The following is a 13,425-nucleotide window of genomic DNA, read 5'->3' on the forward strand; positions in this document are numbered from 1 at the left end:
TGCTATAAAGACACATGCACACGTATGTTCATTGCGGCACTATTCACAATAGCAAAGACTTGGAATCAACCCAAATGTCCATCAGTGACAGACTGGATTAAGAAAATGTGGCACATATACACCATGGAATACTATGCAGCCATAAAAAAGGATGAGTTTGTGTCCTTTGTAGGGACATGGATGCAGCTGGAATCCATCATTCTTAGCAAACTATCACAAGAACAGAAAACCAAACACCGCATGTTCTCACTCATAGGTGGGAACTGAACAATGAGATCACTTGGACTCGGGAAGGGGAACATCACACACTGGGGCCTATCACGGGGAGGGGGCAGAGGGGAGGGATGGCATTGGGAGTTATACCTGATGTAAATGACGAGTTGATGGGTGCTGACGAGTTGATGGGTGCAGCACACCAACATGGCACAAGTATACATATGTAACAAATCTGCACATTATGCACATGTACCCTAGAACTTAAAGTATAATAATAAAAAAAATTAAAAAAAAAACCAAAACTGAAAGTAAATTATAAATGTCAGTGGGAAGATTAAATCAAATATGGTTTGGCTAAAATTTACCACGTTTTCCCCATATTATAATATAAGTAAAATTAGATGCCTTTAAAGAATGGAATGATCATATCTATACATAATTTGAGATTGAAATAGTTTCAGATTTAAGTCAAATTGATATGAAGAAAAACAAAATTGTACCAACTAAGATATATTTAAAGCTACTGAAGAAAAATAATTATGAAATAGGGAATACACTTCAGTTCATCTGGGAAATCTGAAATTAACTGTGGAAGTACCCCACTTAATTGAATCAATTTCAAAATACCATTTTAGGTATGAGCATTTCCATATATCTGATTTATCATGGTCTTGAAATGTCTTGAAATGAAAAAATTATTATTTCAGCAGTATAAGACTACATTATTAATATTAGTCTACATTAACATTTTATAACTTAAAATTGTATAAGTGACACATGAATTTAATCAGAGGAAAGAATCTCTCAGTTTTAACTCTGACTTGCTGGAAACAAGGAATGTTTCTCAGCTGATATAGCAGATACATTTATCATATGTATCCTTTTTTATATTCAACTAGATCCAACATTTAGCTGTAACCAAATATTACTTCAAATTTTACTTCAGGAAGTTTGAAAAATACTTATTTTTCTTGACACTTACTTCTCTTTCTGCTTTCTCTTTTTCATTTTGGCGTGCTTTTTCTTTCAAATGATTCAATTCATTGACCAACCTCTTACTGTCTTCTTGTAATAAAAGACGGTGCTTTCTGCACTCATCTTGAAAGTTTTGTACTCTAGCATCACATCTGGCTTGAATATTAAGTATTGCTTTTTCTCGATTGTCAGCTTTGTTGCGAGCATCATCCAGTTGCTGTTGAAGTAACATATTTTGTTTTTTTAGCTGACAAAATCTTTCCTGCTTTTCTATGCATTTTTCCATTTTATTATATTCATTTTTGTACATTTTTTCAATGTCCTTCATTTGACACTGTTTTTGGTTTAGTTCTCTTTGTACATGTTCAGAAACCAAAGACTTTTCTTTCAGAGCCTCTCTTGTGTAATGGAGCTCAGTTTCGAGGACTCTGAACTTACTCTCAGCTTTAGAAAGTTGCTGAGAAAGAGTCAGAACACAAGAATTCGAATTTTCCTGTAAATGACACCATTTATCTACTGTGCCCTGGAAAGCAAGCTCTTGGTCTCTTTCTGATGAGTGACTTTGATCATGATCAGATAGAGGAGCATTCAGTCTACAACGGTATGATTCCGTTTCTGTTTCCAGTCTTTGCCTGGTCTGTGTTTCCTTCTCCAGTTTGGAACGGAGCGTTGCGTTCTCATCTGTCAGAGCAGCAAGCTGTACACTATAATCAGCTATCGTTTTTGCTAATGTTTCCCCATTCCGTTTTAGAGTCTTTTGAAGGTCTTCATGCTTTCTTTTCATAATTTCAAAGTCTTTTAAGTATTTCTTTTCCAGGTTTTGGTTTTTTATTGTGTCTATTTCCAGTCTAAGCGTGGCAATTTCATCTTCCATCAAGTGGTTTTCATGCAGCAGGTCTTCTTTTTTATCAGTATCAGAAATCTAAGTAAAACAAAGAAAACTTATAACTAGTACCCAATAGGATAACATATTGTGATTGCTTTTGAAATTAAATAATAACCTGTGCATTTATACAATGAGAGGGTTGCCATAACTGGATATCTAACTGGGAAAAAAGAAGTTGAGTCAAAACCTCAAACCTCAAAAAGCATTAATTCCCCAAAGTTTGAAAGTTTATTTGAAGACAGTGAATCCATGAAAGCAAAAAAAAAAAAAAACCACCAGAAAATTTTTTTAAATTTCAGAATTAAAAAAGGCTTTTACTGAATTACAACAAATTGCAAAGCATAAAGAATTAATAACTATGATCACGTTAAAAAATTGGGTTTACACTCTAACATCTAAGCTATACATCTCCCTATAGTGAGAGCCTTAGCCTGGCAGATATTTGGACAGATGAATGACATTTCCCAAATTCTTTAACTTCCCTTTTCCTAAAATATTGTATAGATATTCTACTTTTCTAATATTGTTATGGTCAGTTTTAAGAATGACATTTATTGATAAATGATAAGTCTAGACATTGTACTAAGCACTTTTACATGCACAAATCAATGAACTCATTTAGTTATAATTCTATAGCAAAAGGTTAAAAATATAAGCAAGCTGCAGGACTTTTCCCAGCTTTTCTGACTCTACTTCTAGTGCTCTTCCACCAAATCAGTTACTTCTGTGAGGTAGACATAGACATACAAAAATAATCTTTTATTTCAAAACACCAAAAGTCAAGAAAATTAAATTTATAAAGCTCTTCCTAGAAAATCATGAGATTATTTGCTATTGTGATCACTTTTATTTCTTTTCCATAACATTTGAAACAGTAATTAACATGAAATAGGGGAAAATATGCTGAATTATGTCACTAGGAACAAAATACTTACAATATCATTAAGTATACATTATAGAATAGCATTGTTTTCAAAAGGTCTTTGAACTAAAATAAAATATTTCAAGATTATAAATAATTGTAGCTATAAATTCCTGGATTCATTTTTAAGATGAAATACAATTTGGGTTTTTTTTAGGCTTAAATAATATACATTAAATGAAAGAGATATTATAAGTAACATTAAAAAAAAGTAGAAATATGAAGTTTTACCAAACCTGATTTGAATTCTTTCCTACACTCTTCAATTCCATCTCCAGTGATTTGAGAGCCAGTTTAACTTGTTCTGTCACATCAACTTCTATCCTATGTTGCTCTTCTATTGTTCTTAACTTTTCCCGAACTTTTTGGTGCAACTCTTCAGCATTTCTTCTTTTCTCTTTTTCTTGCTGTATGGTAAATCTGTAAATATACTTATCTTAGTATTTATTTTATCAGTGAGGAGTAAGCTTTAATTTTTTATCTTGTGCAAATTCCTACCTAAGGGGTACCATGGATTCTCATCAGATGGATTTTATTTGACCCCGTATATTGTGACTTGCTTTTCAATCTGACTCTGGCATAACATTATGAGACAAGGAAGCAAATATTTAATCAAAAATATATTTCCTTGCCATACCTTGAAATTGCCCTGCAAAGTCTCTTGTGGGAAAAATCCACATTCTATAGAGAACCCCCTTTTCCCCTTTGTTTTCCTTCCTTTCTATGAAGATCCAGGAGACAATCAGCTAAGAGCCAGGCACCCTTTTTAAAAGGTCCCATAAGAAAACATTTTACAACCTGCTCTCTCTGAAGTCTGCTGAGAGATTCCTCTGCACAAGAAAACTTGGTCCCCACAATCATTTACCTTAACCTGAACATTTCTTTCCATTAATCCCAGGTCTTCAAATAAACTCAACCAATTGTCAACCAGAAAATGTTTAAATTTATCTATAGCCTGGAAGCCCCTGCTTTCAGTTGTCCTGCCTTTCTGAACCAAACCAATGTATTTTTTAAATGTATTTGATTGATGTTTCATGCCTCTCTAAAATGTATAAAACCAAGCTGCGCCCCTTGGGCACATGTTCTCAGGACCTCCTGAGGGCTGTGTCAGTGGCCATGGTCACTCATATTTGGCTCAGAATAAATCTCTTCAAATATTTTACAGAGTTTGACTCTCTTTGTTGATATTAGAAAATAAAACATTCATATGTTGCTTATTATCCTAATAAAGTTTCTATGTTCTTAAATACTATTTTTCTTTCTAGTTCTCATGTTTTTAATTTCTCACCTCAATCTCATCCAAAGGACATGTATAAGTTGAAATGTACTGACAAAAGAACACCCTGCATAAGTTTCTGTTACTTGTAACTCTAGCAAATATTACGAAAAAAGATGCTGAAAATTATTCAGTAAAGTTACAAGATAAAAATTACCTTTTCTTCACACAGTAATTACTTTTCAATTAGGATGAATCGTTTAGAGTTAATTAACATAAAGTAACTTTTTATAAACAAGTTGATACATTCACTAGAAATATATTTCCACCTTCACGAAACATTCATTGCAAGTATCTCCAAACTAATTTACATTGTAAGGTAGCACTTTTGATGTGTTTATGAAATATATATCAGCAGATTAGTGTAATCCAAGACTAGGTTAAGAATGTAATATGTTACCCCCTACACTTTTTAAGATTGTTTTTTTGGGCAACACTTTCAATCTATCCTGTTGATTAGTATGTATTTTATAAACAATTTTAAAATCTGTTTTGGAACAACACAAGATCTAATATTTAATTAAACAATAAAGAATAATACGTGTCTTCAGCATAAAACTTTGAATTAATTTTATCTACATAGCAGAGGGATGTTGAATAAGCTAATCAGTAAACACTTTCCATTTTACTTTTTATTCCCTGCATATTAAGAATAAAACTGGATAATTTTTTTTTTTTTTTTTTTTTTTTGACAGGGAGTCTCGCACTGTCACTGGGCTAGAGTGCAATGGTGCAATCTCAGCTCACTGCAACCTCCGCCTCCCAGGTTCATGGGATTCTCCTGCCTCAGCCTCCTGAGTAGCTGGGATTACAGGTGCACACCACCACGCTTGGCTAATTTTTTGTATTTTTAGTAGAGACAGCATTTCATTATGTTGGCCAGACTGGTCTCAAACTCCTGACCTCGTGATCTGCCCACCTCAGCCTCCCGAAGTGCTGGGATTACAGGCGTGAGCCACCGCACCCGATTGATAATTTTTAAAATAATTATTCTGGATAAAGAAAATATCTATTTTATACCCTGTTGATTGAATTATAAATTAATATAAACTTTCTTAAGAACAATTTAGAAATATTGATCAAAGATCTAAAACAGATCTAAAAAAGTTTCTGTACTTTAACCAGAAGAATTTATCCAAAGTAAATAATAAAAAATGTAGAAAACTACGTGTAAATAAAAGATGTTCCTTGTAGCATTAATACAAAAACTTTTTAAAACCTAAAATTCAATTCATCAATTAAATAATGAGATTTCCAAAGGGTAAAATTCTATACAGCCCTTAAAACTATGATTTAAAAGAATATGCATTTAATTATTAGAGAAGTATTCACAATTAAGAACTTGTGATATTATATCCAATAATTTCACACTCCATAAGATTAAGAAACTTTTTTCCCTGTAAATCCTAGAAGGAAAGTTAGCAATTACAAAAATTTTCCTTATACGTCTTTAGTATAAAACAAATAGTTCTAACATTTCTTTAGAACAAGGTCATACCTCAGACTACAGAGTTCTTGTTCGCATTCAAGTTTTTCATGCTCTAAGCACGATTTTATTTCTTCTTTTTCAGATAGTCTCTTCCGTAGTACACTAAACTTATTTTTCATTTTTTGAATTTTTACTATAAGTTGCTCACAGTGATTATCTTTAAGTTTTATTGATCTTTTACAAAAACAAAATGGTTTTTTAATTTTTGATAGGCGAACACAATCTGTAACCGGGAAAAAACAAAATAGAGATAAAATACATGAGTAAGTTTTTGGATATAAAGGACTGTGCATTTTTAACATGCATTCATTCATATATTGAACAAATATGTACATATTGAGTGCCTACAAGGTAGAAGATATTATACTAAGGTCTGCAGAGAAGACAACACCTCTGCTATTGTTTTAGCTTAAAGCATAATGAAGAACCAAGATAAAAAGGTGACAATTATAAACTCAGACAGGTCCTGTAAAAAAAAAAAAACCATAGTTATATGACTGCATAAGATAATTTGATCTATACTTCACTCAGGGAAGATTTCCCTGAAGAAGAGATACTACACTGAGAAATGAAGGATGAGAAAGAAGCAGTTAGGCAAAAAGGAAAGCAAAACACCCTGGCCAGTTTACAGCATGTGCTGTGCCGAAGCTCTGTTGCAATCTATTACTAGCTCTGATGGAGTAACGGACAGGAGTTTTCATCTTACCTGAAACAATAAAAAACAAAACAGACAAAATACATTAAGCAATGATTTCCAACACAGTGGGCTTCAGGCAATGAAGATGGTAGGTGATCACTGTAAGACAGAAAACATATATAGCAGGCCTTACAATTGTCCCAGCTCTTTTGACAGAGTTTTGACAGAGGTTCAAGGCCATGACAAAGGGAGAAAATCTGACATAGAGCTGGGGTTATGAAGCTGAGAGGCTAGTAAAACCAAAGCAGATAGAGATCACAGGACTGAAAACTGGAGAGAATAAAGCAGTACAGGAAACAAATCCTGGAGATGTGCAGAGATTCCCTCTTGGGTATTTAGTGGAGTAACGAAAAGTGCTTGTGTGCTAGGAAACTTCCTAAGAACAGTGGAAAATAAAATTTAAAAGAAACAGTTAAAGAAAATCAGCAGAAACTATGCCTGGGGTTCACACAATGACTGGAAGAGAGTCCATTCCCATGCGCCAGGCCAAAATACCTCATACTTCTCATACTTCACATGACAATGAATATTCAGAAAGGTCTTGCCTCAGGAGTGAGGAATTACCCCAAATCTAAAAGCAAGAATGGAAAGATTATAAGTAAATCTCTGTACTCCAAATAAAACTCAAGACAGTAAGTGGAGTCAGGGAAGGTATTTTTTTTTAAAAAAAAAAACCAGACCATACTTGTGGAGATGCAAATTACATTGTCAGAAGTAAAAACTATAGTGGATGGAAATAAACACAAATTAGAGATGACAAAGGAAAATATTCCTAAATTTGACACAATAAACTGTGAGAAACTTTCAAGCAGCTAATCGATAACTCCCTGAATAAAAAAAGAAGAGATATTTAAAAGAAAAAATGGCCAAAAATATTCTAACCTTAATACAAACCATAACCCCACAGATTCAGGAAGGAAGTATCTGGGACAGAAAAAACTGAAAATGTATCATTGTCATTTTTTATACTATCTATGATGTATAGTATTACTGAAGGTGGACTGTGATAAGTTAAAATTATATACTAAAAATCCTAAACATTAATATAGCAAAACAGTTATCCCTAATAAACCCCAAAATATATGCAAAATTGAATCATAATAAATAGTTGACTAAAAGAAAGCAGAAAAAGAAGGGGAACAAAGAACAGCTGGGACTAATAGCAATCAAACAGCTACTAGACAAACATAACTATTATCAATGACATTATAAATGACACTTGTCTAAGAACCTCAACTCAAATGCAGACTGTCAGGCTCAGTAAGAAAGCAAGACCCAACTACAGGCTGCCTATAAGAAATGCACTTTAAATGTAAAGACACAAATGGTTACAAGGATGGAAAAAGATACATGCTAACAGTTGCCAAGGGCAGCTGAGCAGGAGTGGACTGTGTTAATACCAAAGTAGATTTCATAGCAAAAACAAACAAACAAACAAACAAAACCAGCAATAAATAACAAATGGTCATGTCACAATAGTAAAAGGTTCAGTTAATCAACAAAACCTAACAATCCTAAGTGTTTATGCACCTAATAACAAACCAGCTTCACAATATATGAGACCAAAGTGGATAGAACTACAAAAAGAAACAGACAATTTCTAAGTAATCTGAGGTTTCAATACCCTTTACTCAGTAAGTGATAGAACAAGAAGGCAGAAAATCAGCAAGAATAGACTTGAACAACAGCACGCTTTTCAAGTACCCATGGAACACTTACCAAAAATAGATCATATTTTAGGCCATACAACAACTCTCAACTAAAGGGTTGAGTCAGAAGGATTTAAGTCATACAAAGTATGTGCCCTGACCACAAATCAATCAGATTAAAGACCAATAACAAAAATAACTCTGGGAAATACTCAAATATTTGGAAACTAAGTAACACACATCTAAATAACCCTGGGTCAAACAGGTAATGAAAATGAAATAGAAATTAGAAAATATTCTGAACTGAATAAAAATTTGTCAACCAGAATTTGTGGAATGCAGCTACAACTGTACTTGAATAGAAATTTTTAGCACTGCCAAATGTCTATATTAGAAGAGTCTCAAATCAATGACCTTGACTTCTACCTTAAGCAAGTAGATAAAAGAAGAGTGAATTAAATCCAAAGCAAGCAGAAAAAAGGAAATAATAAACATCTGCTGTGGTCTGAATGTTTGTCTTCCCCAAAATTTATATGCTGAAAGCCAATCACAATGTGACGGTATTCGGAGGGGTGATTTTTACATGAGCCAAGCCCTCATGAACAGAATTAGTGCTTAGTGCTCTTATACAACAGACCCCAGATCTCCTTCACCCCTTCTGCCAAGTGAGGGCGCAGAGAAAAAGAATTCATTCATGAACCAGGACATGTTCCCGAACCATACACTAAATCCGACAGCATTTGAATCTTGGACTTTGCTGACCCCACAACTGCGAGAAATCAACTTCCGTTGTTTGACCCAGTCTATGGTATTTTGTTATACTGTTGGTTTCAGAAGAAACGATAGAAAAAAATCAACACAAAACACTTTGAGGAGATCAATAAATGTGATAAAGCTCCATTTAGCCAGGCTGCTCAGAAAAAAAGAAAAAATACAAATTACGAATTTCAGAAATAAACAAAGTGACATTATTATAGATTGTACAGATACTAAAAATATAACAAGATATTATAATTTCTATGTAAGTAAACATGACAACTTAGATAAAATTAACAAATTCCTTTTAAAATGAAAATTAGCAAATCTCAATCAAGAAGCAATAGATAACCTGAAATGCCCTATATCTATAAAAGAAAGTTAAGTTATAGTTAAAAACCTTGCTAAAAGAAAACTCCAGACCCAGCTAGCTATGTTGGTGAATTTTACAAAACATTTCTGGAAGAAAATAATAAAATTATACACAAACTCTCCCAAAAGAAACAGAAAGAAGAGTATATCTCAACTCAGTCTGTAATGTTAGCATTACCCTGAACCAAAACCAGAAAATATTACCAACAAGAAAATTCCCTCATGAGCATGAATGTAAAAATTCAACCAATTTGTGATGCAATGAATATATCTTCCAATAGTGCAGTGAATAAACTGCGGTTAAACAGCCATACGGTGGAATATCACTCTACACATAAAGAAATGAGAAATCAATTCATGAAAACATGTGAAGGAACCTTAAATGCACATTACCAAGTGACGTAAGATAATCTGAAAAGGCTACTTACTGTATGATTCCAACTATATGATCAGGAAAATGCAAAACTATGGATAAAGTAAAAGTGTGCCAAAGGGTGAGAGACAGCAGGAAATGATACATAGGCAGAGCACAGAGGATTTTTTGGGAAGTCAAAATAATTTCTATAACATGGATACACATCATTGTACCTTTGTCCAAACCCATACATATACAGTACCAAGAGTGAACCCCAATGCGAATTATGGGCTTTGGGTAATTGTAGTGTATCAGTTTAGGCTCATCTGTCATAGCAACGACCACTATGGTGAAGGATACTGGTAATGAGGGAGGCTACACATGTGTTGGGGTGGGGGTATACAAAAAAATATCCGAACCTCCCTCTCAATTTTGCCAGGGTCATAAAACTGGTCTAAAAAATAAAAGTCTTTATAATAAATTCTAAATGAGACTTTAGTATCCAATAGTATAATAAAAAGGTAATACATCATAAACAAAGGGGGTTTATTCCAGAAAAGGAAAGGTTGGCTTAACATTGAAACATCATCATTATTTAGCATAAAATGAATTAAAAGAGAAGACCCACAGGATCATCCCAACAGATAGAGGCATCTGATAAAATTTACTCCTGATATTTCAAAGAAGAAACACTCTCAGCAACATAAGAATCCAAGGGAAGTTCTTCAGCATGATAAAAACGTCTATGATGAATCTGCAGCTAACGTGCATCATAGTGAAAAACTGAATGCATTTCCCATAACATGAGGAACAACACAGGAATGTCTGCTTTCACTACTTGTATGTAATATTGTTCTGAAGATTCTAGTTAATGCAGTCAGGCAAGAAAAAGAAATAAGAGGCGTCCAGGTTTAAAAAAAGAAATAAAATTGTCTTTATACACAACTGTGACCATACAACAGGTATGGGTAAACCTCAACCTGTGGGCCAGCTTCTTGTCTATGTCAATAAGCTTTTACTGGAACACAGCTGTGTTCATTAATTTATGGATGGTCTATGGCTGCTCTCATACTAAAATGGCAGAGTTTATCAGCTGCAAAAAAGACCCCTTTACCACAAGTCTAAAATATTCACTATCATTAGTAAGAGGGTAATTTGAGAAAGAAAGGTTTAATAACTTTTTGTCTGTGAAGAAAATCTGATCAAATCTACCAAGAATATGCCAGAACTAATAAGTGAGTTTAACAAGATTGAAAGATACAAATTCAATATTGAAAAATTAACTGCATTTCTATATGCTAGCAATAAACAATCAAATCAAAATTTTAAAATTAGCATTTTCTATAGTTTTATAAAAATGTATATTTGGATTAGCAATGCTCAACCTGTATAAAGTCAAATACATCTATACTAACTAAACTATCATTTACAACTTCATCAAAAATGAAATACAGATAAATCTGATAAAATATGAAAAGACCTGTAAACTAAAAACTGCAAAATACAACTGAGAAAATTAAATATTACTTCTATAAAAGCAGACATACACTTTATTGAGTAGAAAGATTCACTATTGTTAAGATGTCAGTTCTCCCCAAATCTATAAATATGACACAATCCCAACTTAATTTCCAACAAGCAAGCAGTCTTTATTTTATTGATAAGCTGATTCTAAAGTTCATATAAAAATGCAAAGGATCTAGCATAGCCAAAACAGAACAAAGAACAGAATTGGAGGATTCATTTCAAGAATTACTATAAATCAACAGTAACCAAAACAGTGTGCCACAGGTACAGGCTGAGTATCCCTTATTCAAAATGCTTCAGACTAGAAGTTTTTCAGATTTTGGATTTCGGAATATTTGCACATACATGATGAGATATCTCAGGGATAGTACCCAAGTCTAAACACAAAACACATTTATTTTTCATATTTACTTTATACACAAAGACTGAAGGTAATTTTAAACAATACTTTTAATAATTTGGGACATGAAACAATGTTTGTATACATGAGGTCGGATGTAGAATTTTTCCGCTGTGGCGTCTATATTGGCAATCAAAAAGTTTGGGGTTTTAGAGCACTTCAGATTTGGGATATTTAAATTAGCAATGCTCCACCTGCATAAAGAAAGTCAAATACAGAAAATCCCCAACTTAAGGTGGTTTGACTTATTGACTTTACAGTGGGTTTACTGAAGTATTAAATTGCTTTTGACTCAAACACTGGGTTTACCACAATTTGAGGAGCATCTGTAAATTAATAAAACTCAATAGAGAGTCTAGAAATACATAACACATATGCAACCAGCTTATGTTTGACAAAGGCAGCATGGCAATGCAGTGGAGAAACGATAGCCTTTCAACATGTGGTGCTGGAACAACTGGCTGTCCATATCCAAAAAGTGAACTTGAATCCATACATCACCTTACTCCATATACAATAGGAAACTCAAAAATGGAGCATAGATTTCAATGTAAGATCCAAATCTATAAAATTTCTAGAACAAAGCATAGGAAAAAATCTTTGTAACCTTGTGCTAGGCAAACATTTTTTACATATGGCAAAAATGCAAAATCTGTAATTCAACAAACAATTAAATTGGACTTCATTACGATTAAAATCTTCTGCTCTTCAAAAGATACTACAAAGCAAGTAAAAAGTCAACCCAAAAACTGAAAAAAAAATACCCTTGTAAATGACGAGTTGATGGGTGCTGACGAGTTGACGGGTGCAGCACACCAACATAGCACAAGTATACATATGTAACAAACCTGCATGTTATGCACATGTACCCTAGAACTTAAAGTATAATTTTTTTAAAAAGTAGCTAAAAAGTAATAGTATCCAAATACATATAGAATTATTAAAACTCAACAGGTAAGAAAACATCAACCTAATTTTCTAAATGGCAAAAGATTTGAAAAGACAGTTCAACAAAGAAGATATACAGATGGCAAATAAACATGGAAAGATGCTCAACATTTTAGTCATTAGGATCGTGTACATTAAACCCACAATAATATACATAATACACCCATCAGAATGACTAAAATTAAAAAAATAAATACAGCACTACTGTGACAACATAGCAACTGGAATGGTCATTTACTGCTGATGAGAATAGAAAATAGTACAAATATTTTGGAAAATCATTTAGCAGTTTTTAAAAACAGGAATATAAAGGGCCATGAGGAGACTTTAGTGGGTGATGGATATATGTTGCCTACCTTGATGATAGTAATAGTTTCACGTGTGTATACATCTGTTAAAACTTATCAAATGGTACCTTTTACATGTGTGCACTTTATCACATATCAGTTACACCACACTAAAGCTACCGATTGTAGAAGCAAACACCTAAGGCACTGGCTGTGACACAGAAAAGGGTATGCAACGATGCAGTATAAAGTTTGAGGATGGAGATCTGTACCTTATAGCAATAAATGGCAGCTGGGTTTTCAGCAAGCAGGTAACATGATCAGATGTGATTTTTTACAACTATATAATTAGGGTTGCAGAATAGGTCATGGTTTTGGAAGGCAGAATAGTAGGAAAGACAGTTATAAGGTTATCACAGTATTTCAGGTGGGAGGAAATGGTAACTTGACCATGGGTAAATGGGTAATGGCATAGAAGAGAAGTAGAGTAAACAAACACAACTGGGCCTGCCATTCACACTGAGAAAAGTACAGTGAAATGATTATAGCTCTTTGACTGAAAGGGTACAAGACACAGTAGTTTTTATTCTATGTTGACATAAGGCATATTTCTGAGATGAACATTCTTGTAACATATCAGTACTGTACGGTACAGTGGTAAGCAATGTGT

At 33.4% G+C, this 13,425-nt stretch overlaps 1 protein-coding gene across 1 annotated transcript in view; it reads right to left on the reverse strand.

Moving 5' to 3' along the window:
- Nucleotides 1-1,040: 1,040 nt before the first annotated feature.
- LOC101000208 (ankyrin repeat domain-containing protein 36C-like) overlaps nucleotides 1,041-13,425 on the reverse strand; it is a 133,416-nt gene continuing 121,031 nt past the window's right edge. The window contains exons 51-53 of the mRNA XM_031655343.1: nucleotides 5,774-5,987; nucleotides 3,236-3,419; nucleotides 1,041-2,113 (exon numbers count right to left, since the gene is read on the reverse strand). Coding sequence (XP_031511203.1) covers nucleotides 1,154-2,113; nucleotides 3,236-3,419; nucleotides 5,774-5,987 — 1,358 coding nt within the window. The 3' untranslated portion in view covers nucleotides 1,041-1,153. The remainder of the gene's footprint in view (nucleotides 2,114-3,235; nucleotides 3,420-5,773; nucleotides 5,988-13,425) is intronic.

This window comes from Papio anubis, chromosome 14 (genome assembly GCF_008728515.1).
Source record: "Papio anubis isolate 15944 chromosome 14, Panubis1.0, whole genome shotgun sequence".
NCBI classification, from domain to species: Eukaryota; Metazoa; Chordata; class Mammalia; order Primates; family Cercopithecidae; genus Papio; species Papio anubis.